Here is a 25,900-nt window from a genome sequence, read left to right as displayed (position 1 = left end):
AGGCAATATAATAAAAAATGACCTCAAAATTGATGCTAAAATCCAACCACTCCTTTGAATTCCCTTTTTCCAGTTTACCGTGGACATCTACTGCTTTGGAGCGACATCAAGATAAAGACATTTAACTTCTTTAGTATTTTAATATAATTTCTAAAATTTTGAATTTAACTCCCTTTAAAGAAGTATCTTGAGGACGATTTAACTGGGAGCAGGTGTAAGTAGGAGAGATCAGTAGAGAACAAAGCGTAATAAAGTATTTGTTCTTTTTCATAAGATGCACCCATCTTCACGTACAATGCTGTGCAGTGTAGGACTTGAGCTTCTACTTTCTTTTTTTTTGAGGAAGATTAGCCCTGAGCTAACTACTTCCAAACTTCCTCTTTTTGCTGAGGAAGACTGGCCCTGAGCTAACATCTGTGCCCATCTTCCTCTACTTTATATGTGGAACGCCTACCACAGCATGGCTTGTGAGGCGGTGCCATGTCCACACCCGGGATCCGAACTGGCGAGCCCTGAGCCGCCAAGAAGCGGAACGCGCGCACTTAACCACTGCGCCACTGGGCCAGCCCCGAGCTTCTACTTCTTGTACATCTCATTTTAGAAGACGTCATTCTACGTAATTCTCCTTTGCTTTTAAGTGATTGATAATTGACAATAGGGTGATTAATACTTAGATTCACTGCATTCTGGTTTTTGCGCTTTTTTCTTTTAATTTGCTAAAGCTGGGGGTTTTGTTTTTTTGATGCTACCTGAAGTTTGCTTCTGCCCTCGAATGAAAAATATTCCTAGCTGTGCCCTGCCTGTGAACTTTCAGCTTAATCCTTTTGTGGTCATTAGTATTGTTTCTCTGAGCCTTCTTTCAACAGTGCTTGTTGTGTCTTCTCTCTGTTTTATCGCTAAATTATACCCAGTGACCTCTTTCGCGATCAACAAACTTTATGGCCTACTGTGATGTAGGGTCTCCTTATGGGAAAAAACCCCAAGTTACTGTATAACTTTTCTAATGGGTCAATTTTCTTGTCAGTAATCTTTAAAACAAGTTTGAGTAGAAGCTTAACAACTTTTGAAAACTTTGTACAAACATCCTCAATACAGGAAATAAGGAAAACCAAGAGACAAAAAAAATATTGCCTAAAATCTCACTACTAGAGACAGCTACTACTTTTAACTTTCCTTCTAGTCATTTCTATGCTTTTTTAAAATATATTTGAGATCATGTGGTATAAACATTATGTATATTTGATATATTTATCCTACTTTTTAATAACTAACATTATATCATAGGGTTTTCCATGAGAATTACTTTTCTTGAACATTTTTATACTTATGTTCTAGCGAGTTGTGTAAGTGAACCGTAATTTTCTTGATTATTCTCATTATAGGCATTCTGTTTGTTTCTAGTGTATTTGCTGTATATGCTGCAATGAACATTTATGCATAATGTCATTTCTGTAGTTAGAATTATCTCCCTAGGAAATATTCCCAGTTCTGAAATTTTGTAGTCAGAAGGAATGAATGTTTTGAAGAATTTTGATACATACAGCCAGATGGTTCTACAAAAAACTCTACCAACATTATACTGTTAGTACTTTCTTTCTCCCCTAGAAAGGGTCCAAGATCTTTGTGACTCTAAAAAAGTTAAGAATCACTGATGTTTATTTATAAAAAGAGATTTTATATTTCTTGAGGTTATCACTGCCTTTTAGCTTTCTAGAAGCCTAGCAACAAGCATAGCCTGAAGTAGATGTGCAAGAAATTTGTTAAAAATATGACCATAGTGAGACGTACATGTGATCAAAACTGAGGATGCCTTCCAGGAATATGACGAATAAGGTGCCTCAGGGAGTGGAAATGGTGGTAACTCTTCTTTAGTGTCAATTTGAAAAACCTTATTTTATTTACTTCATATTTGTCAGTGGCAGACAAATAGAAGATTTTTGAAAACCATTCTATGTTTCTGTGAAATCAGAAAAGCAAACATAGCAGCCCAGTTTAATGGTCTTAGTGCCAAAGTGACAAACTGAAAATAATTTCTATTTTTCTGTGTACAAACAAAGTCACGTGAGGTGAGTATATCATCCTAAGGATATCACATTTTCCTGCATCTTGATGTTCACCTAGGCTAGTGGGCCTCGAAGTAAGTTATTACTTACTTTTTGAAGTACTAATTGGATTTTCAGAAGTTTATTTCTATTAAAATAGCCCTTTCTGAAGTATTTTGTTACAAATTCTAATTAACAGCATTGTATTAGCTTGAAAATAAAGGACATTTTTATTGAAATGAAGTTACTGAAATTAACAGTGAGTGTAAGGAATATATTATGTTTTTGCATTAAAAAATTTTTTAAGATATTTGTCAATTTATATAGCTAAAAGTTACGAAAAGGTTGCGGATGCCTCCCTCCCTGGAGAAAGTGAAGTGGCTGAGAGCATAGACTCTGCATCGAGAGACCTAGGGTTTGAGTCCTGCCTCTCCCACCTCCTCAGTGCATGGCTTTCAGCGAGTCAAACTCCATGTCTCAGTTTTCTCCCCTGCAGAGTGAGATAACGATGGTACTTACCCAGCTCAAAAGTTATTGTGAGGATGGGAAGAGATAGCTGTAAGGCACTGGAATAGTGCTTGTTATGTTGTAAGGATTCTTCAGCCTCCTCCTCATCCTGTCATCTTCATCATCATTGTGGTCATCGTCTTGGAAATGAGCATTCAGTGAAACACTTTCAGTGATCAATTGATTTGCCACTGTTTTTTATGTCTTCCTTTTTTCTCATTAAGCCTTTGGAAGCGATGTGCTAACTTTAACAATGCTTTGACTGACACCTTGGCAGGCGATCTTCAGTGTGTGCTGTAGTACCAGCCGCCTCGTTTTCCGTTCACTCATAGATACCAGGATAAATGTGTTGTGTAGCTTTGTTGTACCAGGTGAAAGAAGGAAATCTTTCAAATAGAAAAACAGAAAAACCTTGAATGGGACTTAGGATCATCAGAAGCTTATGGCAAAATAAAACTGAGATATTTGGTTAGACTTAACTGCTCCCAGTACTGTGTGTGTTTTTTGCCAGAATTTCACCTGTAGTTGCAAAGGGATATCAGATTTCACTTGTCCCACTTTGGCAGTATGTGTGACATACTGAGGTTGGTTGGAATGTGTCAGAGCAGCTAAATTCAGCCTGTTTGACTGACTCGCTCCTCTCTGCTAATTCGTAGAGTTGCTTCCTGTTGCTCACCAGCTTCTGTGGCTCCTTCTCCCAAAGTGCCAAAAGGTTTCTTGAAATGAAATGATCAGTCTAATCACTTATCAGGTGTTCTAGAAAGAAGTTAAGTATTACAAATATAGTTATGATACAATTAGAATATTGCTTCTAATTTCTAACAGGTCTGGTTAGCAAGATTGAGAAATGGAACTGGAAAGAAATGGAAAGTTAATTTAAAGTTAACTGGATCATATCTTTAATGTTCTAACGTAAGTATAATCCACTGGGGCCGGCCCCATGGCTGAGTGGTTAAGTTGCGTACTCCGCTTCGGTAGCCCAGGGTTTCCTTTCACCAGTTCACATCCTGGGCATGGACCTAGCACTGCTCATCAAGCCATGCTGAGGCAGCGTCCCACATACCACAGCCAGAAGGACCTTCAACTAGAGTACACAACTATGGGGGGCTGTGGGGAGAAGAAGGAAAAAAAAAAAGAGAAAATTGGCAACAGATGTTAGCCCAGGTGCCAGTCTTTAAAAAAAAAAGTATAAACCATTTACTACATCATAAATCAGACAATAATTAGGAAAACACCCTGTGTTATTCTCTATGATAGTGTCTTGATATATTACTCCTAATCCTTCTCTGAATTTCATAGTGAGCATGTTTACGTATCCTAGAAAACAGACTATAGTAATGGTGGATATATACTCTGAGGGGTTTTTCCCCACTTTTCCTAAATGATGCCTCTTACACCATAGAAGGAAACAAATGGAGCTTGTATGTGGGCAGCACCTCCTGAGAAATGTAGTAAGTTCCTCTGTGACGATGTAGTTATTTTCTGCCATCCTTATGGAGTCGTTATTGGTAAATTTTTGGTTAGAGTAGAATATCTGTGAAGCCATAGTCATGGGCTTGATCATGAATAATTTGGTTTTATTCCATGGCTGGAGCAATACTTTTGGTCACAAAAATGCGAGAATAATCTTGAGTGGGGGTTTCAAGAGCTCAGAATCCACAGCAGTGCATCAGTCAGGAGAGCCAGCTTAACATGGGACAAAAACACTTTAGTCCTCACTCACTAGAGAGGCTCACTTAATTCTCTATGTAAAATTAGTCCAAAATGTTTTCCCCCTTATTTCACATGCTGGCAGGGGAAGTCATAGCCTATCACATTGAAGGAGCAAAAAAACCTTTTGACGAGGCAGATCTCGTTAAGAGTGTCAGAACTGGCTATTTCTTTGCCAAAGACAGACTATAATGTGATGAAAAAGCAGAATAAAAAGACATTAGAGTGTATATTAATTGGGCATTTTTAAAGGCCCCTCAAATTAATTTCCATGTAAATTTCTAGAAAGTAGAAGTCATCATCAAGCAGTCTTAAATCAAGTGGCTTAGCCTTGTGGCTAAATTCTCAGGCTGAGGAGTCACACAGACGAGGGTTCAAGTCCTAAATCACTCACTCACTAATTGTGTGACATTGGACATGTTTTTTAGTCTCTCTAATCTTTGTTCCTCAACCATAAAATGTGAGAATAAAATTAAAACACCTGTTGTAGGATTGTTGTTAGGGCTGGAGTATGTAACATACTTAACAGTGTCCAGTTATTTTACTTTTTAAAATCAAACATTTCTTTGCTGTCTCCCCAAGATCCATCTAAAAAAATATAAAGCAGGCTCTCCTTTAGAAATATGGAGCCCAGGAGACATCATGTTTCCTATTAGATAGGTATTATTGTTTTGTATATGGGAGTAGGAATAAGGGAAATAGAAATGTCAGAGAATTTAGGAGAAAAGAAGATCCATAATAGAAACTCTTACTATGTAAAAGGAGTAAGACTAGTAAGACTCTCCTCAACTGGAACTTTTAGGCTTGTTAGGGAAGAAAAAACTAACACAGGATAGTTAGAGAATTATACAAGTATTAAGGAGTAGAAATCCATAAGGGGGAAAATATCTGGAACTAGAACACGGTGGGATTGAATCTTTATAAATGGAGTTGGAGCTGAGCCTGGAAGGAAAGAAGAGGAGATAGACAGGGCAGTGCTATAGCTAACGGTTGATGACATGAACCAAACTCCAGAGGCAGGACTGAGAATGGATTTTTATGATCTCTTGAAGGGGTCTCACTGACTAGAGTAAGGGGGACAGCTTGAGTGAGTAACAGTGGGTGACATTAGAAGGCCAGGGAAAGGATTTTGAATGTGCTATGTTAGAAAAAGATGAGGAGCCTTTCAATTTTTTTTAAAGAAAACCCTAACAATGCACTGTGAGAGCCGTGTTTAACAGAGGTAAGTCTGATTGCAGTGTGTAGAGTAGATTAAATGGGAAGGCTGTTGGAGTGACTCAGGCAGCAGTGGTGAGGGAGTGGATCCCAGAGAAGAGAAAAATGCTTGTGTCTGCATGGATTCCATCTGTCCTGACCAGGCCACTCCCACACTCTCAGGAACTTTCTTCTCGATTACTCCTTCTCTCACGTGTATTTTAGTGCCTCACCCTTGCCTTTCATTTAAAATGATCAGGACTTTCCCATTAAAAACAAAACAAACCCACACTCCTCACTCTACCTCATTTCCTCCATTCCTACCTCTCCATTTCTGTTCTTCCCTTAACAGGCAGACTTTGCGCAAATTTTGTCTATTTTTGCTTATACTATTTCCACAGTTCCTAACCCTATACCTCAACCCATTTCTGGTGGACTCCTGAATCCATTACACCACCAAAACAACTGTCACTAAGTTATCAGTGAACTTCTTTCACCAAAAAATATCCTCATCTTACTTGGCTTCTAAACAGTATTGAACACTGTTGACTGTTCCCTCTGTCTTGGATACACTGTCTTGGTTTTTGGTTTTCTCCCTACATATTGGGCCAGTCCTTTGTCTCCTTGGTAACCTCACCCTGCTCCACCAGTCTTTAAAGAATTGGATTTCTCAAGGCAGGGTCCTTGGCCCTCTCCTCTTCTCACTTTATAATCTCTCCATAAGTAGACTCATTCAGGTCCTTATGTCAGTTATTATCTATGTGAAGATGTCTGCCAAAATTATATTCTCCAGTCCAGACCTCTTCACTGAGATACAAATTCTGTGTTTCCATCTTCTCTTGAATGTTTCAGAGGCACTTCAAATTCTGCATATCCAAAAAGGCATTTGTCATCTTCAATTTCCGTCATTTTCAGTGTTTCCTCTTTTAGTAACTAGCATCCAATTGTACAAGGTGGAAACCTTAAAGCCATCCCTGACACCTCTGCCTCTTTCACTACCCATACCCAGTCCATCACTGAATTTCTCCATTTCCTAATTAACCCTCATCTACTCTGGCTTCTTTCTAGTGTGTTCTCTTACTCCTTGGCCAGTGGGCTATTTTCAAAATGCTCCTTTTCCTTCCAGGAGCAGTTAAGACTATGAACTTGGCCAGCCGCAGTGGCCTAGTCGTTAAGTTTGGTGTGCTCCTTTTTGGCGGCCTGGATTTGGTTCCCAGGGCATGGACTTACATCACTTTATTAGTGGCCATGCTGTGCTGGTGGCCCACATACTAAAAAATAGAGGAAGATTGGCATGGATGTTAGTGCATGCAAATCTTCCTCAGAAACAAAACAAAACAAATAAAACTATGAACTGGCTTTTCACTGCTCTTGTATTAAGACCAAATTCATTACCATGGACACCAGACCCTGCTTGGTCTGGCCACTACCTATCTTCAGCCTTGTCTGAACCAGGTCCCCCCTCACTCGGCACTCCAGCCACGTTTAGTCCTTCTTACTTACTATAGACTTCTTGCTGCAGGGACTTTGTACAACATGTTCTTTACCTAGAATACTCTTCCCTCCTCTCTTTACCTAGTTGGCTTCTCATGCTTCGGATCTCTGCTCAGTAATCCTTAATTCTTAAGGAAGCCTTCCCTAAATTCCTAGATTAGATCAACCCTCTTGAAAGGCTCTTTTACAGCACTGTATTTGTGTGATTATTTGATTATATGTCTGCCCCACTGGACAGAGAGCTCCACAAGAGCGGGGATGTATTTGTTCATCGTTGTATCCCTGTAGCCTGGTCCAGAGTAGCTACTCAAGATGGATTTGTCAACTCATCAGACATTTCAAAGGAACATCTAGGGCAGAACAAGAGGGTCACAGAAAAGCCTCTAGCACTTTAGATAGTAGGATATTTCCATCGGCAGCTGGGTAGGAGATAATTGTGAGGAGTCCTGAGGCCCCTCTAGATCTAAGTTCCTGCGGCCTCCGCCAACATTGTGTATCACAGAGCTGGTGAGTAAGTCACGCTGCAGAACTCAGACTAAAATACTTCTCTTGCCTACACCTTCAGGCCTTGGAATTCTCATTAATTTAACAACTTGCCTGCAGTTTTTAGCCATGTTGACCACTCCTTTCTTGAAATTCTCTCCTGCATTGCCTTTTCTGGTATTTTATTTCTAATTTTTTTTTCTTGTCCTTCTGAAAACATCTCGGCTCCTCTTCTCATTCATTTGCTCCTTCAGAGCACTTAGAACAAAATTCAGCTCTCATCTGGCATGCTCCCCTCTTCAAGGCTCCCATATCTAAGAGGATAAAGTCTGAACCTCTTGGCATTTCTTAAGAGGCACTCTGAGGCACCGTCAATATCTTGAACCTCATCTCCTGCCACCTCCCTGTATGTCCCCTGAACTTCTTGCATCAGACTATTTGGAGTTCCCTGAATAGTCCATGTTCTTTTATGCTTTTGTGCCTTTGCCTCAGTCTAGAATGGCTGCCAAGCCACACCCCTGCCTTCCCACATCCTTGCCTACCAACCATTCCCCCATCTACGTGCCAGGGAGTGTGTGCTGTTTCCAAAACATGGATCAAGTCCCTTACAGTCTTCTGAGGCGTCCCTTCCCCAGGCTGCTTCTCCCTTAGAGGTAGGAGCTTTTTCTGTAACAGAGTACTTTAGAGAGTACCTGGCAGCTAGTAGACCTGTAATAAATATTTGAGCAACTGAAAGGACAGTTCTTTTCTCTTTCAATGATGCATATAACTACTACCCTGAATGCATAATAACAGCCTGGCAAACTCAAGTGTCACTGGATGACCATTCCCCCTGAGAGCAGGCCTGTTGATAGTTGAAAATGTCAAAAAGTTTATTACGTAAATAATCTTGATCTATTCTGAATATATTTTTTCTGTCTTGCATAGTTATGTTTCCTTCGCACACCTTCCTAAAATGGATTTCTAGTTATGACATGGTAGTAAAATGTTGTTCCACACTTCTTTAAAATGATATATCTGCCCTGAAAACTTAGAGGTATTTTCTTTCTTGAGGTGACTATTTTTCAGATTTGCAAGAGAAGATTATCTTATTCCAATCAAAATGTATGTATTCTAAAGCCCCACGTTGCAATACTTTTTTTATGAGCCGTTATGAAAGCCAAGCTTCAGGGCAAAGCAAGGAAGCACTAGAGGAAAAAAGCTGTGTTATGCCTTTCCAGCTGCGGAAAGTAGTGACACTTCATGTGGGAGTGCTGTATTCATTCTAGAATTTCTTCTCTAGAGGGATAATAGGACATCGCTTTTTCAGCTTTCAAAAGGGTATTACAAACATTCTCTCCTAACACAAATACCACATTTGATCGCATTCTGCTCTCAGTAGAATGTTTTCCTTAATATCCTAAGAATTATTAATGATTCTGTTGGTGACAAAATTTCTGATAAAGTTTTCTAAGAAGATTTGGAAGTCATTATGTGCTTTCCCTGGGATTGCCAGATGTGAAGGAGAATTAAGAATTAAGCTATCTGTTTGTCCTTGGCTGGTATTAGATTATGAAGTGCGTGATTATATTGCAAACAACAATCAAAAGGACAGGAGTAAAGAAGCACTTCCTTGGATTAAAAAAAAAAAAGTGTTAACGGTGTGGCTCCTGATTGATGTTGGGATTGCTTTTTTAAAATATTTTAAAGATGATCTAGAAAAAAGAGTAAGGGCAGATTCTTAGCTCTTCTAGGTAAGAAAGTAGAGTTGATTGGCACAAGCTGAAAGGAAGTTCTGCAACATTATGTGAGTGGGCAGAGGAGGAGCAGATGGGACCTCATTTGTAATCAATCCAGCTTTTAAGTAGTTCCTCCTTTCTCTACCTGATGAAATACTGTGATTGTTCTTTTGACGGGTCTATTCAGCAGGGTTAATTTTTTTATTTCTTACCCTACTAAGCTATTTGGTTTTTAAATGTGTATTTCCTCTCTCCATGTGCATACATAATATGTATGCATACATAAATTATTCATGTGTTTAAAAATCTTCACAGATTTTATTTTATAATCTGTTAAAGAACGGAAATTCAACCAAGTAAATTTGAAGATCTAATTGGCTTTTATTCAGCGATTCATGAATCAAGCAGCATCCCATCTAGCAAGTAGAGAGGAGCTCCAAGGAGTTGTACAAAATGGAAGGTTTTTATAGGCAGAAAGAGGGTGGGACAAAGAAGTTGAAAAAGTGAATTGTTTCAGCGAGGTCACCTTCTCTTTGGGGGAGGCAGGAGTCTTAGGCAGATTACCTCACTAGTGTAGATCAGGAAATTCTAGACTGATTGGTTTAAGATTCCACTCCTCAGAAAGGCTGAAGTTAGGTTAGATAGTAAGTCTTGGTGGGGCTTAGCATAAGTGACTCCATTTTGGGCCTGTTGTTTCTTTTTAACAAATTTTTCTCTCATTACTTTGCTTTCCTTTTCTTCTTCTCATTCCTTCCCCAATACCTATCTTACTTTTCGACAGGTCATTTTGTAGGAATAATGTGATAGGATATTTATTGTAAAATATTGACAATGTTATAAAAATATTTTGTGTAACTTGTATGCTGTTTTTAGAATGAAAATACCACTTAGGAGTTTTCTTTTTAATTGCTTATCTTCCAAAAATAGAGAGTTAAAATCTACTCACTACATCCTTTTATAATTTCTAAGAGATATATAATCTGTGTTTTACTACCCTTGGGAGATGAGGCTTTTAAATGACATTGATATGCCTTGTATTTATAGCCCTGCCTTGATCTCTGTGCTCTTCACTGAAATGATGGCATAAAATTTGACAAAGATAGCTTTATCACCTTTTGAAATATACTACAAAATGATTTATTGATTATTTTTTTAATACTCATGTTTGATGCATAAAATTCAGTTACAGTCAGCTAAAGATTTAATATTAAATTTATAATAAGAAATATTTTTTAAAGCCTGTAAAGTATGCATATGATTCAGTTTATGAGCTAAGGCATGAATTTTTATTAAAGTCTCTGAAAAATAAAAATTATTTGGATTTCATAAATATGTTTAAGTTTCATGTTTCATAGTCTTCTTAGTTGTCTATGATAATAACTTTGATCTGGGCATTAAACGATCTTACAAATAAAAGGTTTTCGTAAAAAGATAACCAGTTTGTTCATTTCCTATTATAGTCATTAACCCATATTTTGGTCCTTTAATTGCCCATTTCTTTTTGTAATGTATTCCCTCTTGAATATAATCTGATATTTTTCTGACCTGACTTAGAATCTCTGTCTTATTACTGTTTTAAAACAAGGACCAAATTTGGCAGGAAACCATTTGCAAGATAAATTGGCCTAGAGGACTAAGACTAACACCAGCAGATTTACTTTCTCATGTTTAAATAAAGTACTCATTTTCCATGAAGTAACAAATTTCACTTGCAGACATGATTTACCCAAATCTGAAGAAGAGAAGGAACTGAAAAAAGGATTATTCAAATTTTGGATTTGTCAGGAGAGTAATGTTTTTAGTTATCTCATTTGGATTCTCAAAATACTAGCTTAACCCAAGCCAAGCAATGGCATAAAACAGTGAATCCAAAGTCAGTTTCTATTCCAGCAGGGTAAGAACAGATGACCCACAGCTAAGTGTCCCCCATTTTCTCAGTCTGTAAAGAAACACACACTGTCTACTCGGTGCTGGGACACACAGATTATCCTTAAAGAGCCCTCAGTCTGATTGGGGAGAAACATGGAAACAGACACTGAGGGAATGCAGGAATGCAGTGCATTGACGTGGGTTTTAAAATGTAAATTTTATGATAAGTTTAACCAGTTCAATCACTTACTTTAGTTTGGTTAAACTAAATTTTGTTTTAAATTGTACTATATACTTCTGAGGAAATGGAGTGGATGTTATTACCCATGCTTACTAACACATGGTGAAAACCATTTTTAAACTATACCTAATCACTAGAATAATCTAGAATGCAAATAGATCAAACTTAAAAAATTAGAATATTTTTATATTTCAGAAGTTTTCTTTTTGGTATTGCCTTTTATCTCTGAAACACTTTTCAGACAAGTTAATCTGGTGGGAAGAAACCTCTTTAACCCTTATTTGGTTTCTTAGATGATTTTAAATGTTTAGAAAGGATCAGAGTTTTCCACTCTAAGCATCCAGATTTCATCATTTACCTGCAGGAAAAAGCCTTGAGTGGATTAGAAACAGCTGGGATGACAGTACATGCCTTGTGCTAAAAAAGGGAATTCACAGCCTCCAGAGGGAGTGGACCCAAAAGGATGCTTGGACCAGGATAAACTGAGAGCTCATTCTAGGCATCAGAAAATGTAGGTAATTTTAGATAACCTTCATGAGGCTATCTTCAATAACTCAAATAGTTGATTTCCCAAAAATAGTTGATATTTTTCTACTGAGTATATAGTATTTTAAATACTTTAAGTTTTCCATTATTTAAGTCAGGTAAATCACAAACTTATCTTGTCTCATCCTAGTGATGGGTAAGAAATTGTGTTTAAACTGGGAGAAGTAGAACCCAAGACTTAAAATTTGTCATATCTAGATATTCTGTAGTTGACCATGATTATTCTACAAGATACACAGAAATCTTCAGAAAATTATTGTGTCAATGCAGATGGATACTTCTCTTAAGAATACCTTATGATATGCATGAAAATCCGAATCTGCAAGTACTAACTAACCAGCCCTAGTGGTCTAGTGGTTAAGATTCGCCACTCTCACCACCCTGACCTGGGTTCATTTTCTGGTCAGGGAACCACACCATCTGTCGGTTGTCATACTGTGGTAGCTGCGTGTTGCTATGATGCTGAAAGCTGTGCCACCGGTATTTCAAATACCAGCAGGGTCACCTGTGTTAGACAGAGGGGTTTCAGCAGAGCTTCCAGACTAAGATAGACTAGGAAGGACCTGGCCACCCACTCCTGAAAATATTTGGCCATGAAACGGAGCATTGTCTGATATAGTGCCAGAAGATGAGAAGATAGTGCAAAAAAAAGACCGGGCAGGGTTTTGCTCTGCTGTACACAGGGTTACCAGGAGTCGGAATCGACGCCACGGCACTAACAGCAAAGTTTCACAACTATGAGATTTTTTGAGAGGCTCTTCTGTAATGGAACTCTCCCTTTTATTAACATGACTAAATCTTCAAAAGTATGACATAGCCAATTTTTTAGGAAGATACTAATTTCAGTATTATTCATAATAGCACAGGATAGATCTGTGTTGTCTACTGTATTTTATATTTTGCTTATTTGTTAAGTAGGACTGGCATTTAATTGACTCAAAACGCTCCCTCATGAGCCTGGTAAGATCTTTGCAGCAGGTGGTTAAAACTGCAGCACTAACTCGCCCTTTTGTAACTGTGGCTGCCACCGTGGATCATAAGTTTTGAGAGAAAAGAAAAGGAATGATCATTAGCTATCTTGCAATAGGCAGCTCTCCATATTCCAGGGTCTCAGTGTGTCTCATTTCATAGAGTAAGTTTGGATCAAACTGGCTTAGTGTATAGTACTTAACCCTGGACTAGTGGTTACCCTGCCAGTCTACTTTATCGTACTAGAGTAGCTGATCGGGATCTCTTTTGGTAAGCAGTTACTGGGATGTCAGTCAGCCATGCTGTTTTCTCCATTTTGTTACCTTTTGGTTTATATCCTGGCCTGTTACTTAGGAGAATAAAAATGAAGAATAGGAATCCCTCTTACATGAGTCTGTTTCGTTCAGCAGAAATTTTTGTATCAAAATGTAATACTTTTACTTACTGATAAGCCACACCCTTCTCCATTTTCAGTTCTGCCCCAGTTACTAACAAGAGGGGTTGCTATTGGCCTTAAATCTCTTCCTGGTATATGGCTCTTAAAATGTACTTGGATTAGGGTGCTTTTCCGTAAGGGAGGACATCCTAGATATTCAAGGACTAGTAAAGTCTCTGTTTAATCTTGGGTTTATCCATTTTAAGCCCTGACTAAGCACAGACAAATTACTTGACCCCTACCCTCCCTCTCATGCCCAACAGGGCAACTGATTCCCAATGCAATCAACTCTCAGTCCTCTGAAAGGAGCAAGACTGGATGGTCTTCAGACATTTTTCAGCAGAAAATGTCAGCAGGGGACAGATTAGCTTAGAATCCAGTTCTAGCTAACCACAGAGAAACAAGGGTACTAAGGCTGGAGTACCCCACACTCCCACCCACATCCTGCCACATGTTGGTGAGAGCTTGGGGACGCCCAGCCTGCAAACACACCCTGTTTCTTCTGAACTTTGGCAGTTCTTTATTTTTACCACCTCCCTCCCTGTTCTCTTTGCCCCTGTTTCTTCTGCTCCTTCTGGGTGAGCAAGTACAGCCAGAGAAAAAAAGCTGATGTGATTTTTCTACTCAAAGGTGTTTTTTATCAAGAGGGTTTTTAAATCATAGAATTAAATTTGACTTGTTCTGTTTTTAAGTTCTGTGGCTCAGACAGAATGATAACCAAATAGTGTGCATATTGTTAGCAGTGGCCACTTCCGAGAGCTATATTGTAATTTCTCAAGAGAGCATGTGACTGCAGAAGCTCATCATTAAGAGCTTAGTTTTTTAGGGTTCACCTATAATTACAAATCCGAACAAGCCTATATTACTTTCATTTGCTTTCCAGACCGTTTTTGCAAATCCATTCGTATTCATATAATTTCTACTGAGGCATGGCCATGTTAGAAAAATATCACACTTAAGTAGGATTTGGAGGTGAGGGGGGAGCTTTGTAAGGTGTAAGGTGAATAGTCGGACTTGATTTCTGATAATCTCGTATTTCCGTCTGGTGATAAGTGATTATATTTGTCAGTACGTTTCCACTTTTATGAATAGACTGATCTGAGAAGATTATCCAGCTATTCTCTTTTCCATTTGTATGAACAGCGATTCATGGACTTTGACTATACAGTAAGTCAGCTGGTGCTTATGAAGGTATTAGAGTACCAGTGAGTCACAAAGGCGTCTACTGATTCTTATTCACTCTCAGGAGGAAGGAGAATATAGTTTTCCTTCTTGAGGGAGTTGAGTATTGCACTGCTTTATAACCATTCTTTGAATCATGTAACATTAAGATTTGACATGATTATTCTTAATTGACTTCAGGTTAGACAGACAATTCTCATATTTGGTTTTGCCTTCAGATTTAATGACATACAGGCATTGAGAAATGAGCAAATTCAATTTTTCTGGTGACTGTTATATAGCATTATTAAGAGTGCAATACTGTGCAGAGAATATAAAATTATGTCCCATTCACTTGCTGAATTCATAAAATATTGCCAGAAAGGTGCTATCTGATCCAAACCCCTCTTTCCCACTCCGTATTCTCCATTGTCTTTCCCTTGTCTTCTCAGTCTCGCTCCTAACCAAAGCAGAAATTTTAGGGTTCATTTATTTCTCAATAAATATTTATTAAAGAATCACATGCTAGGATAAGCATCGGCAATGCAATGGTGCATATGATAGATATGACCCCTATCCTTTCACAGAACTTACAGTCTAGTGCAGGGGTTGGGGGACCAAGTCCATCCACCACCTGTCTTTGTAAGTAAAGTGTTACTGGAACACAGCCACACCCATTCATTTACATATTGTCTGTGGCTGCTTTTGCACTATGATGGCAGACTTAAATAATTGGCAGCAGAGACCCTATGGTCTGCAAAGCCTAAAATGTTTACTACTGGACCCTTTATAGGAAAAGTTAACCAACCCCTGCTCTGGTGGGTGTGATGGAGGTGCAGGCTGGAGCCTGAAAAGTCTTATCAACCTTGTTAAGCAGTGTAAATTCTCCTGAGGGGAGTGGGCCAGCAGTGGAATGTTGTAAGCAAGGCAAGTGACGTGTTCATATTTGAATTTCAGAAAAGTCACTATGGCTGCTATGTAGAAAAAACAATGAAGAGGTGAGGGTAATGAACTAAGGCAATGGCAATGAGGGTAATGGAGAGAAGTCGCCAAATTCAGGAGCTACACAGGTGTTAGAATTGACAAGAATTAGTGATTGATTGGATGTCAGTAGGGTAGATAAAAGAGAGCAAGAAATGCAGGATGAAATGCAGGTTTTGGACTTGATCAGTTGAGTGGATGATGGTTCCAGTCCCTGAAGTAGGGGAAAGACAGTAGTCGAAACAGGTTTGTGATGTGGGGCAAATTATAAATTCAGTTTGGGGTATCTTAAATTTAGGTACCAGAGACATATAAGTAGAAATGTTCAGGAAGCAGTTGACTATAAAGTCCGGAGATCAGAAGTTGATGGGGGCTGAGGAAATGGATGTAGGTATAGTCAATATAAATCTGATCACCTCGCTTGGAAGAGAATGAAATAACTCACAATGAGGGGAAGAATGACAGGTAGACTTCTAATGGAACTATAAACACTAACAAAGATTAGACAAAGAAAAGATCAGAACAATGTTTGGAGAAGATAAGCACTAAGTTTGAATCTATTAAATATTCTCTTGTTGAGGAGGGTAAATTTCAGAAATATTTAAATTTGTAATTTTTCCCTCAGCATTGGCCAAACTACACCATACCATGTATTTCACAATTTGGATATCTTGATTTCGTGTACCATCATATTTCACATTCTTCCAATATGCAATTTTCCCTCTGTGGAATATTAGGTAATCTAATGGATGCTATGGTTATGCATGTTGACGTCTGATGACCTGTTCAATCTACATTTCTATATTTAGTGACATTTCCTTCTCCTCACTTTTTACCTTCCTGGTTACTGATGCACTGGAGCCTTGATGTGAAAAATTGAAGTTGGTGAGAATGTCTTTCTCCTTTTTGTGTTATACTTGGTTCAACATCAACTTGGGTCCAATATCTTAGACTTTTATAGTGATTTCTCTATTTTAATTTGCTTACAACACTGCCATAAGTGAGTATAGTTTTGGAAAAAGCCAGAAGATAAATTGGAGAAATGGATATTTTTCTATCATTAGAATCACCCCTCAACTTTGGTGCCTACCTCTCCATTAGAGTCATGCTTGGCTTCCTCTCCTTTGGATGAGTTAATTCCCACGAGAATCTTAAGGACTTCATGAATATAAGATTTCTGGCAACACTACCTCCTACCCATTTACCTCTGACTCTTAGTAGGGCTCACAGATTAGGCTCCAGCTAAGTCCCTGCTGCTCAGTTGTGTGATGATCAGAAGCCTGATCCAGAAGCCTTATGTACCTGTAACACATGCCTGAAGACAGGCATCACATTTATATAATCAGGCTGAGAGTTGCATTTTATATTTAGTTTTGTGTTATAGGAGGAGAATTGAGAAAATTCTTTGAAATGGACCAAAAAGATTACTGGGTATAGTCTGACTCAGCTTTCTAGGTTATCTCACCCTTTCATTATCTTTGAGCTATTTTACAGTCCTGTAAATGACAGAAACCTGATAGTAATGCAAAAGATTCTTGTCCATGGGAATTGTGTACAATGGAGTGCAATTGGTTATTGCCTTCTGGATATTGACCAGTTGTACCAGTTTTGCGTCTATTTGTAACTTCTTTGCAATATTCTTGATGTTTCTATATTTGTCTGTTCTTTGGATTCACCTTTGAACCAGTTGCAACATCTTACAGTTCTCTTTTTAATTAATAAGTCAATTAAAATCTATGTCCCACATTCAAAAACAATTGTTATATATACACATGTATGTTTATACATGCATATACCATCTGTAGAAAGATCCACCAGACAGTGCTGGCTACGATTGCCTCTACAGAAGGGAAGGCAGAAAACTTGCTTTTCACTCTCTGCCCTTTGGATACTTTGAATTTGGTATCACATGCTTATATTTACCTGAAAACTTGAGAAATTTTTAAAATTCCTTTTTGAACTCTCTAAAATCAATCGTTAGCTATCCCTTACCAAAACGTCAACATCAACTAAATTCACATTTGCATTAACTGACTTTCTGAAGAGATCTTTGTCGCTAAACTGCCAGTAGATAGCAACCTACGCATCAGCATCAGCCCTAGAATCTTACTTCTGTACCCTTTAAAACAAAGTTTTTAACTTTACTGTTCAAGACCGTTCTAACGCTGTAGAAACATTTTGGTTAGATGGTACTAATTGTATTATGAATCTATTAAGGAATCCCATAATCTTAGTGTGGAGTGAAGGGGCAGACCAGTTAGCCTATTTTGCACTTGTTCAAAGCTCGCCTTGCCTCTTCCCCAGCTGTGTATACTCTGTAATCCCCGTGTCTAATTATAGCTCGCAGCTCTCCCTTTAAGTTAGTAGTTCTCAAGCTTGGGTGCATATTAAAATCACCTGGGGAACTTTTAAAACTCTGAATGCCCAAAGCAATTAAATCACAGAGGCTGGGGGTGGAACACAGAGAGCAGTATTTTTCAAAGACACCGAGGTGATTGATGTTAATGCTGAGAAACAGTGCTTTGTGCAAAGAATGGTACTGGTTTAGCAAAAACTTGACAGAAAATACCTCAGAAGCAAAAGCACTCGGGATTTCTCACTGAAAGGTCTGCATTGGTGATGAGGAGGATCTAAACAGAGTAGGGAGGCCGCCCTCGCAGAGTATCCTTACATGCAAAAGCTGCTTTTACCTGGGCTGCCTTTGGAGTGGGGCAAAGTAGGTATTGGGTGTGGTTTAAAACCCAAACTGACTTGGTTACAGTTATTAGAGCTTTTTTTATAGTTCTGAATTCAGCTGAACTCTCGCTAAATAGAAAATACCAAATTGGAACTGAATGTGTATCCCTGCCTTGTTCCTCTGCCTTAGGGGCACGAAGCCAGCCTAATGACGAGTGACATCTAACACCACTCCCACCGTGTGGCTGTATTACTGACAAAAAGTTATGTGTATCGTATGCCAGACAACTGGGAAAACTACATACTGTACCACATGACCTATTAAGTGTCTGATTTTGTTATAGGTCTTAGAAGCTCATTGCTCTAACCCATAACAATGTGCTTTGTTAAGAGGTCTTTGCTAGAGAGTTAGGTTTAGAAGGGGAGAAGTAAAAAATGCATCCATTTGTTTATTTTGGAATGGTAAGGCAAGAGAATAGTCTATTTCTTGGTACGTCCTCCCTCCTCCCTGGCTAAAGATGTCTTCTAATGGGAAGTCCTGGTTAATGGCCTGCTTCTGTTTCACATTTTAAACCATTTTATTGTTGCCTCAGCCTTTTTGTAGACATGAAAATTGGTATCATAAACTGCTGTGGTTTGCCTTCATGTACTCATTGTATATCCCCTCCCTTTTGTATAGGAAGAGAGAGATGTCAATAACCCCATGCCTAACCGAGGAGGCAATGGATTAGCTCCTGGGGATGACAGATTCAAACCTGTGGTACCATGGCCTCATGTTGAAGGAGTAGAAGTGGACTTAGAGTCTATTAGAAGAAAAAACAAGGCCAAAAATGAACAAGAGCGCCATGCTGGAGGAGATAACCAGAAAGACATAATACAGAGGCAGTATCTCACATTTAAGCCTCAGACATTCACCTACCGTGATCCTGTGCTACGCCCAGGGATCCTCGGTAACTTTGAACCCAAAGAACCCGAGCCTCATGGAGTGGTTGGTGGCCCTGGAGAGAAAGCCAAGCCATTGGTTTTGGGACCAGAATTCAAACATGCAGTTCAAGCCAGCATTAAAGAGTTTGGATTTAACATGGTGGCAAGTGACATGATCTCACTGGACCGCAGCGTCAATGACTTACGACAAGAAGAGTAAGCACACATCCTCTTTCTAAAATTGGGGCAACTATTGTTTTGATAGATATTTAGTTAGGGTGTTAGAATGGAGAAAATATTTATGCCTTTATTTCAAGGAAATAAGAGGGTCTTTGGTCCACAAAATGGCCAGAAGGAAGAGATCTCTCCATTTATGCCATTATATTGAGGGTATGACTTAGAAAATTCTGGGGTCATTTACATCAGTGCTGCTTAAAATGTGGTCCCCAGACTGTCACCAGTCTGAATTTTTTGTTACCAGTCCACAATGAGAAAATGAGCTTGTACCATTATGTAAATCAACTAGTATTAAATACTTTGTTTAGTTCACCTGACAATTTTTTAATAACAAAACTTTCTTGAAGTATTTCTTTTCATCCTGGATGAAGCTCCTTAGCTTGTTGTGGAACAATAACTAAGAGTAACACTGCTCTAGATGTCTCATTTAATTAACTAGGTATTTATGTTTTCTTTAATTTTTTTCCTCAGTCCTGAAACTGGAAATGGAAACTCCTGACTATATGCAAAAGGAGCACTTAGACAGATAAAACTATGGCCTAAACTTTCAAGTTCTTTTTCACGTAGTTTGATTTAAACTAAAGGATTTCCAACTCTTAACTTTTGGTAGACGGTGATTATTGAATGAACTCAAAGCTTTTCTCTTCCAGTTTATTCAATAACCGGTTCTACTCCTGTAGGATCTAAATAGTTTCCAATAATGTGGATGCAGATTTAATTCACTGCTACCAGAAAACTCTCAAAATGTATTCATGATGATGTGTTATTAACATAATCTTCATTTTAAAAGGTTAACACAGCACACGCACGCACACCACTGCCCCCACAACACACAGAGCAGCATTTTTTATGACCACTAAGTAAAATTGCGTGCCTAATATAGTGTTACTCAATAGAGTTTGGAATTCATATATTTGTTGGTAAGAGTGAGAGAGAGTAAATGAAATATACAAAGAAAGTAGAAGGGGTAGAAGCATAGAACTATGATGTGAGAGACAACCTTTCATACAGAGAAGCGTTGGAGCATCTCAAGGGACTATGAAGGAAGCAGCTTGGAGCAATTTATTCCTAATCAAAGCAGAGACTTGCCTAGTCATAGGGTTGCCAAGTTTAGCAAATAAAAATAGAGGATGCTCAGTTAAATTTGAATTTCAGATAAGCAACGGAAAACATTAAGTATGTCTCAAATTGTGTACAGGACATACTTATGCTTTTAAAGAAATTGCTGTTTATCTGAAATCCAAATATAACTGGGCGTCCTGTATGTCTGGCACCTCTTCTAAGACAGGGGGTAAGGGTGGTTGTTACAGAACTAGGACTGCCATGCAAGTACCCTTTAGGACCCCTAACAGGATCTACAGCCCCTTATCTGGAGTCTATCTCAGTCATCTAAAATATAGCACTTAATCAAACCACTCCTCTCTGTTACAGAAGGTTCTTTCAGAACCTATTGATGGCGTTCTCACCACTGTAACAGGAAAAAGGGAAAGGAAGGGCAGAGTCTAACATTTGTTGACTTTCTACTACATGTCAGGACTTACTGTAAGTTATCCTTTCTAATTCTCACAGCCAAACTATGAGAGAGTACTTACCTGTGTATGTACAGTCTGAGGCTTAGTGTTGTGTGTATGTATCCAGCGATATGACAGAGCTGTGACTCAACCCAAGGTGGTTTGGTGTCAAAGCCCCTTCTCTTTCCACCACACCCCACCTCAAAGTATGTCTCTTCCCAGACAATGTGCTTCAGTGCAGTGTTACCATCAGAGGGTGAGCTTAGTGTAGAAACTGAGATTTACCACATGAAATATTTATAAAAGATACGCCATTTAAAATACCAATATAAATCCAGCTCACTTTTCGATATAAGATATATGCTATGAAAATCAAATGACATGCAAGACGGAGCAGTGCACAGGACTAGAGTCATCCTCTGTGCCTCCCTCTCCTTCAGCCCTCGCTGTATTCTATCTGCAAGGCCTCTTGTTTCTACCACCAAAACATGTCTCAGATTATTTCCGAGAGCCATTCTTTCATCTCCACTGCAACCACCCAGGCCCAAGTCACCATCATCTGTCTTGGAATCCTGCAAGAGCCTCCTTCCTGGTCTGTTTATTTCTACTCTTGCCTCCTACCTTATTTACACAGAAGCCAGTATGGTGTTTGAGCCAAACAAATCTAGCCTATCTAAAACCATTCTTGGGGCTGGCCCGGTGGCGTAGTGGTTAAGTTCATGCACTTCCCTTTGGCAGCTCAGGGTTCACGGTTTTGGATTCCAGGTGTGGACCTGCACACCGCTCGTCAAGCCATGCTGTGGCAGCATCCTACGTACAAAAAAACAGAGGAAGATTGGCAAACAGATTTTAGCTCAGGGGCAGTCTTCCTCACCAAAGTAAATAAATAAATAAAACCATTCTTTGCCTTCCCAATGCACTTAAAGTAAAATTCAATACAATAAAATTCGAACTCCTAACTAGCAGCAGCCCTGTGCCGCGACCCTGCCCTGCCCGCCCAGCCTCCTCTCGCTACTATGCTGTGCTCAGTGCTCTAGCTGTGTCGGCCTTTTCTTGGTTCCTTTGCACAGTCTCCTCCCTCCTCTTTGAATGCTTCTTCCCTTCCTCTTATTGGCTGGCTCTTTCCCATCCTTTAGGTCTCAGTCAAACCTCTCTAACCATGCTAATTTGGTAATGCCCTGCTTTATTTTGTATTACTGCTCTCGGGCCATTTTGTTGATAGTATTTATCAAATTTTATAATTAGATAGTGGTTTATTTAGGTGTTTATTGACTGTCTTTTTTATTAGATGATAAGGTTTTGAAAGCAAGGAATATGTCTATTTTCTTCACCAGTAACTGACACCTAGGAGCTTGGTAGTATCTAGTTGGTAAATATCTGTTGAGAGAATGAGTGAATGAATGAATGAAGTCTGTCAGTGTTCAAATCTTGACTCCATCACTAGATATGAGATTTTAGACCAGTTACTTATCCTCTCTAACCCTCAGTTATCCAATCCTTAGAATGGTTCTAACAATATCTATCTCTCAGGATTGGCATCATAATTAAGTGACTTAACAGATTAAAAGTCTTTTATCCCGGGCCTTTGGTTCGAAACTTAAATATTATTGGCTGTTTTTATTGCTGTCACATTTTTTTCAGGTCACATACCTTCTTGTCAAATTTGAATGTTTTCAGTTACATTTTAACTTTGGTGTCCTCTTCTGCTTTTCAGAAAATGTAAATGTCACACACTGCCTTATCTCCATCATCTTGCTTGTATTTGCACCTTCCATGATGGCAAACTCTGCATCTCTCCTTTGATCATTTTAGACACACCAATTGCCCTCTGAAACTTCTTGCTCTTCTACAATTTTCTTCCTTCCTCCCTCCCTCCCTCCTGTCCTTCCTTTCTTCATTGCATCCTTCCTTCCTTCTTTTCTTTCCTCTTATCCTCCTTCCTTCTTCCATGCTTTGCATAGGCTACTCATTCCTCATATTCTTTCCTCTTCCATAACTGGAACAGCACCTAGAAATAGGATTGCTGCATGTTTCTGCGTATCATTCCTGTAAGTATTGTGTCTCCAATCAAATCAAAGGATCCGAGGCTATCTTAGCAAGTGCTCCTAAGCCCTTATTTTTTTTTTTGCTGAGGAAGATTAGGCCTGAGCTAACATTTGTTGCCAATCTTCCTCATTTTTTCCCCCCTACTTGAGAAAGATTAGTCTTGGGCTAACAACTGTGTCAATCTCCTTCCACTTTATGTGGGATGCCACCACAGCATGGCTTGATGAGTGGTATGTAGGTCTGTGCCTGGTACCTGAACCTGCAAACCCTGGGCTGCTGAAGCAGAGTGCATGAACTTAACCACTATACCACTGGGCTGGCCTCTCTTGTTTTTTTTTTTTTTTTGAAGTCTCTATTTCATTTATTTCCACTCTGATTTTTATTGTTTCCTTCCTTCTACTGATTTGGGGCTTCGTTTGTTCTTTTTCTAGTTCCTTTAGGTGTATTTTTAGATTGTCTATTCGAGATTTCTCTTGTTTTTAAGTAGGCCTGTATTGCTGTAAACTTCCCTCTCAGTACCACTGTTACCAAATTTTGGTATGTTGTATTTTCATTTTCATTTGTTTCCAGGTATTTTTTGATTTCTCCCTTGATTTTTTTGTTGACCCAGTAGTTGTCCAGTAGCATTTTGTTTAATCTCCACATATTTGTGGCTTTTCCAGTTTTCTTTTTGTAGGTGGTTTCTAATGTCATACTGTTGTGGTCAGAAAAGATGCTTGGTATTATTTCAATCTTCTTAAATTTATTGGGACTTATTTTGTGGCCTAACATGTGATCTATCCTGGAGAATGTTCCATGTGCATTCAAAAAGAATGTGTAGTCTGGATGGAATGTTCTGTATATATCTACTAAGCCCAGATGGACTTATGTGTCATTTAAGGCCAATGATTCCTTATTCATCTTCTGTTTGGATGATCTGTCCATTGTAAGTGGAGTGTTAAAGTCGCCTGTTACTATTGTGTTACTGTCAAATTTTTCTTTTTATGTCTGTTTATAATTGTTTATGTATTTAAGTGCTCCTATGTTGGGTTCATAGATATTTACAAGTCTTATGTCCTCTTGTTGGATTGTTCCCTTTATCATTATGTAATGCCCTTCTTTGTCACTTATTACAGTTTTTGTTTTAAAGTCTATTTTGTTGGACATAAGTATTGCTACCCCAGCTTTCTTTTCATTTCCATTTGCATGGAGTGTCCTTTCCCATCCCTTCACTTTCAGTTTGTGAGTGTCTTTAGGTCTGAGGTGTGTCTCTTGTATGTAGCATATATATGCATCTTGTTTTTTTATCCATTCAGCCACCCTATGTCTTTTGATTGGAGCATTTAGTCCATTGACATTTAAAGTAACTATTGATAAGCAATGTATTTATTGCCATTTCGTGACTTTTTTTCTGGATTTTTTTTTTTAGTTCTCATCTGTCCCTTTCTTCTTCTCTTGCTCTCTTTTCTTATGATTTGATGGCTTTTTTTTAGTGTTATGGTTGGGTTCCTTTCTCTTAATTTTTTGTGTATTTATTGTAGGCTTTTGATTTGTGATTACCATTTATAAAAACCTATGTAAATAGCAGTCTATATTAAATTGATGGTCTCTTAAGTTTGACCTCTTACTAAAAGCCCTACTCTTTTACCCTACCTGTCCCCCACGTTTTAGGTTTTTGATATCATATTTTACCTCTTTTTTGTGTGTGTACCCCTTAACTTCTTGTCGTGGAAATACATAATTTTAGTACTTTTGTCTTTTGACCTTCCTACCAGCTTCATAGGTGGTTGATCACTACCTTTCCTGTATAATTGCCTTTAACAGTGATATTTTTTCTTTTATAATATTCTCATTCCTATTTGTGGTCTTTTCTTTTCCACTTACATAAGCTTTAACATTTCTTGTAAGGCCAGTTTAGTAGTGATATACTCCTTTAGTTTTTGCTTGTCTGGAGAAGTCTTTATCTCTCCTTCCATTCTGAATGATAGCCTTGCCGGGTAGAGTATTCTTGGCTGTAGTTTTGTTTTCCTTTCAGCACTTTGAATATATGGTGCCACTCCCTTCTGGCCTGTAAGGTTTCTGCTGAGAAGTCAGCTGATAGCCTTATGGGGTTTCCTTCATATGTAACTTGTTGCTTTTCTGTGGTTGTGGCTTTTAGGATTCTCTCTTTAATTCTTGACATTTTAATTATAATATGTCTGAGTGGGGCCTCTTTAGTACTCTCTGTGCTTCCTGTACCTGAATGTCTGTTTCCTTCCCCAGGTTAGGGAAATTTTAAGCTATTATTTCATCAAATATGTTCTCTGCCCCTTTGTCTCTCTCTTCTCCTTCTGGGTCACCTATAATATAGATGTTAGTGTGCTTGATGTTGTCCTAGATGTCCCTTAGATTGTCTTCATTCTTTTTAGTTTTTTTCTTTTTTCTGTTGACCTTGGATGATTGCCTCCACTCTTTGATCCAGCTCACTGATCTAGTCCTCTGCGTCATCTAGTCTGCTGTTGATTTTCTCTAGTGAATTTTTCATTTCTATTTTTGTATTCTTCAGCTCTGATGGGTTCTTTTTTATATTTTCTAATTCTTTATTGAAGTTCTCATTGTGTTCGTCTATTCGTCTCTCCAGTTCAGTGAGCATTCTTATGACTATTACTTTATACTCTTTATCTGGTAGATCGTTTATCACTGTTTTGTTTAGTTCTTCATCTGAGGATTTGTCCTGTTCCCTTATTTGGAGCATACTCCTTTGTCTCCTCATTTTGCCTGTTTCTCTGCCCTTATATCTATGTGTTAGGTAGATCAGCTACGTCCCCTGATCTTGGAGATGTGTCCTTATGGGGCCTTCTGGGGCCCAGCAGCTTGCTCCCCTCTCATCACCCATGCTAGATGCTCCAGGAAGTGTCCCTTGTGTGGGCTGTGTGTGCCTTTCTGTTTTGGTGGGGTTGCTATTGCTGCAGGTGCACAGGTAGGCTAGGCTGGCTCCTGGGCCAGCTGCTTGTAAGGCTCAGTTGCGTGTGGCTGCTTTAGTCACTTTAGCCACTTTATTGGGCAGGGTAAGCCCTGGTATGACTGGCAGCAGGGTCTAATAGCACACAACTGCTGCTCTTTTGCTGTTAAGTGAGTCAGGCTCCCAGTTTGCCTAGCTGCTAGGCTCAGGGGCTCACAATTGCTGCAAACCTCTG

At 38.8% G+C, this 25,900-nt stretch overlaps 1 protein-coding gene across 4 annotated transcripts in view; it reads left to right on the top strand.

The window, feature by feature from the left end:
• The window catches only part of GALNT7 (polypeptide N-acetylgalactosaminyltransferase 7), a 135,950-nt gene that overhangs the window by 52,163 nt on the left and 57,887 nt on the right, over nucleotides 1-25,900 (top strand). For all 4 annotated transcript variants that reach the window (XM_070608021.1, XM_070608024.1, XM_070608004.1 and 1 more), the window contains exon 2: nucleotides 18,707-19,167. In XM_070608021.1, the coding sequence (XP_070464122.1) occupies nucleotides 18,707-19,167 (461 nt within the window). The remainder of the gene's footprint in view (nucleotides 1-18,706; nucleotides 19,168-25,900) is intronic.

Source organism: Equus przewalskii, chromosome 2, assembly GCF_037783145.1.
Source record: "Equus przewalskii isolate Varuska chromosome 2, EquPr2, whole genome shotgun sequence".
NCBI classification, from domain to species: domain Eukaryota; kingdom Metazoa; phylum Chordata; class Mammalia; order Perissodactyla; family Equidae; genus Equus; species Equus przewalskii.
The sequence above is the reverse complement of the archived record's forward strand: the minus strand, read 5'-3'. Positions and strand labels throughout refer to the sequence as shown.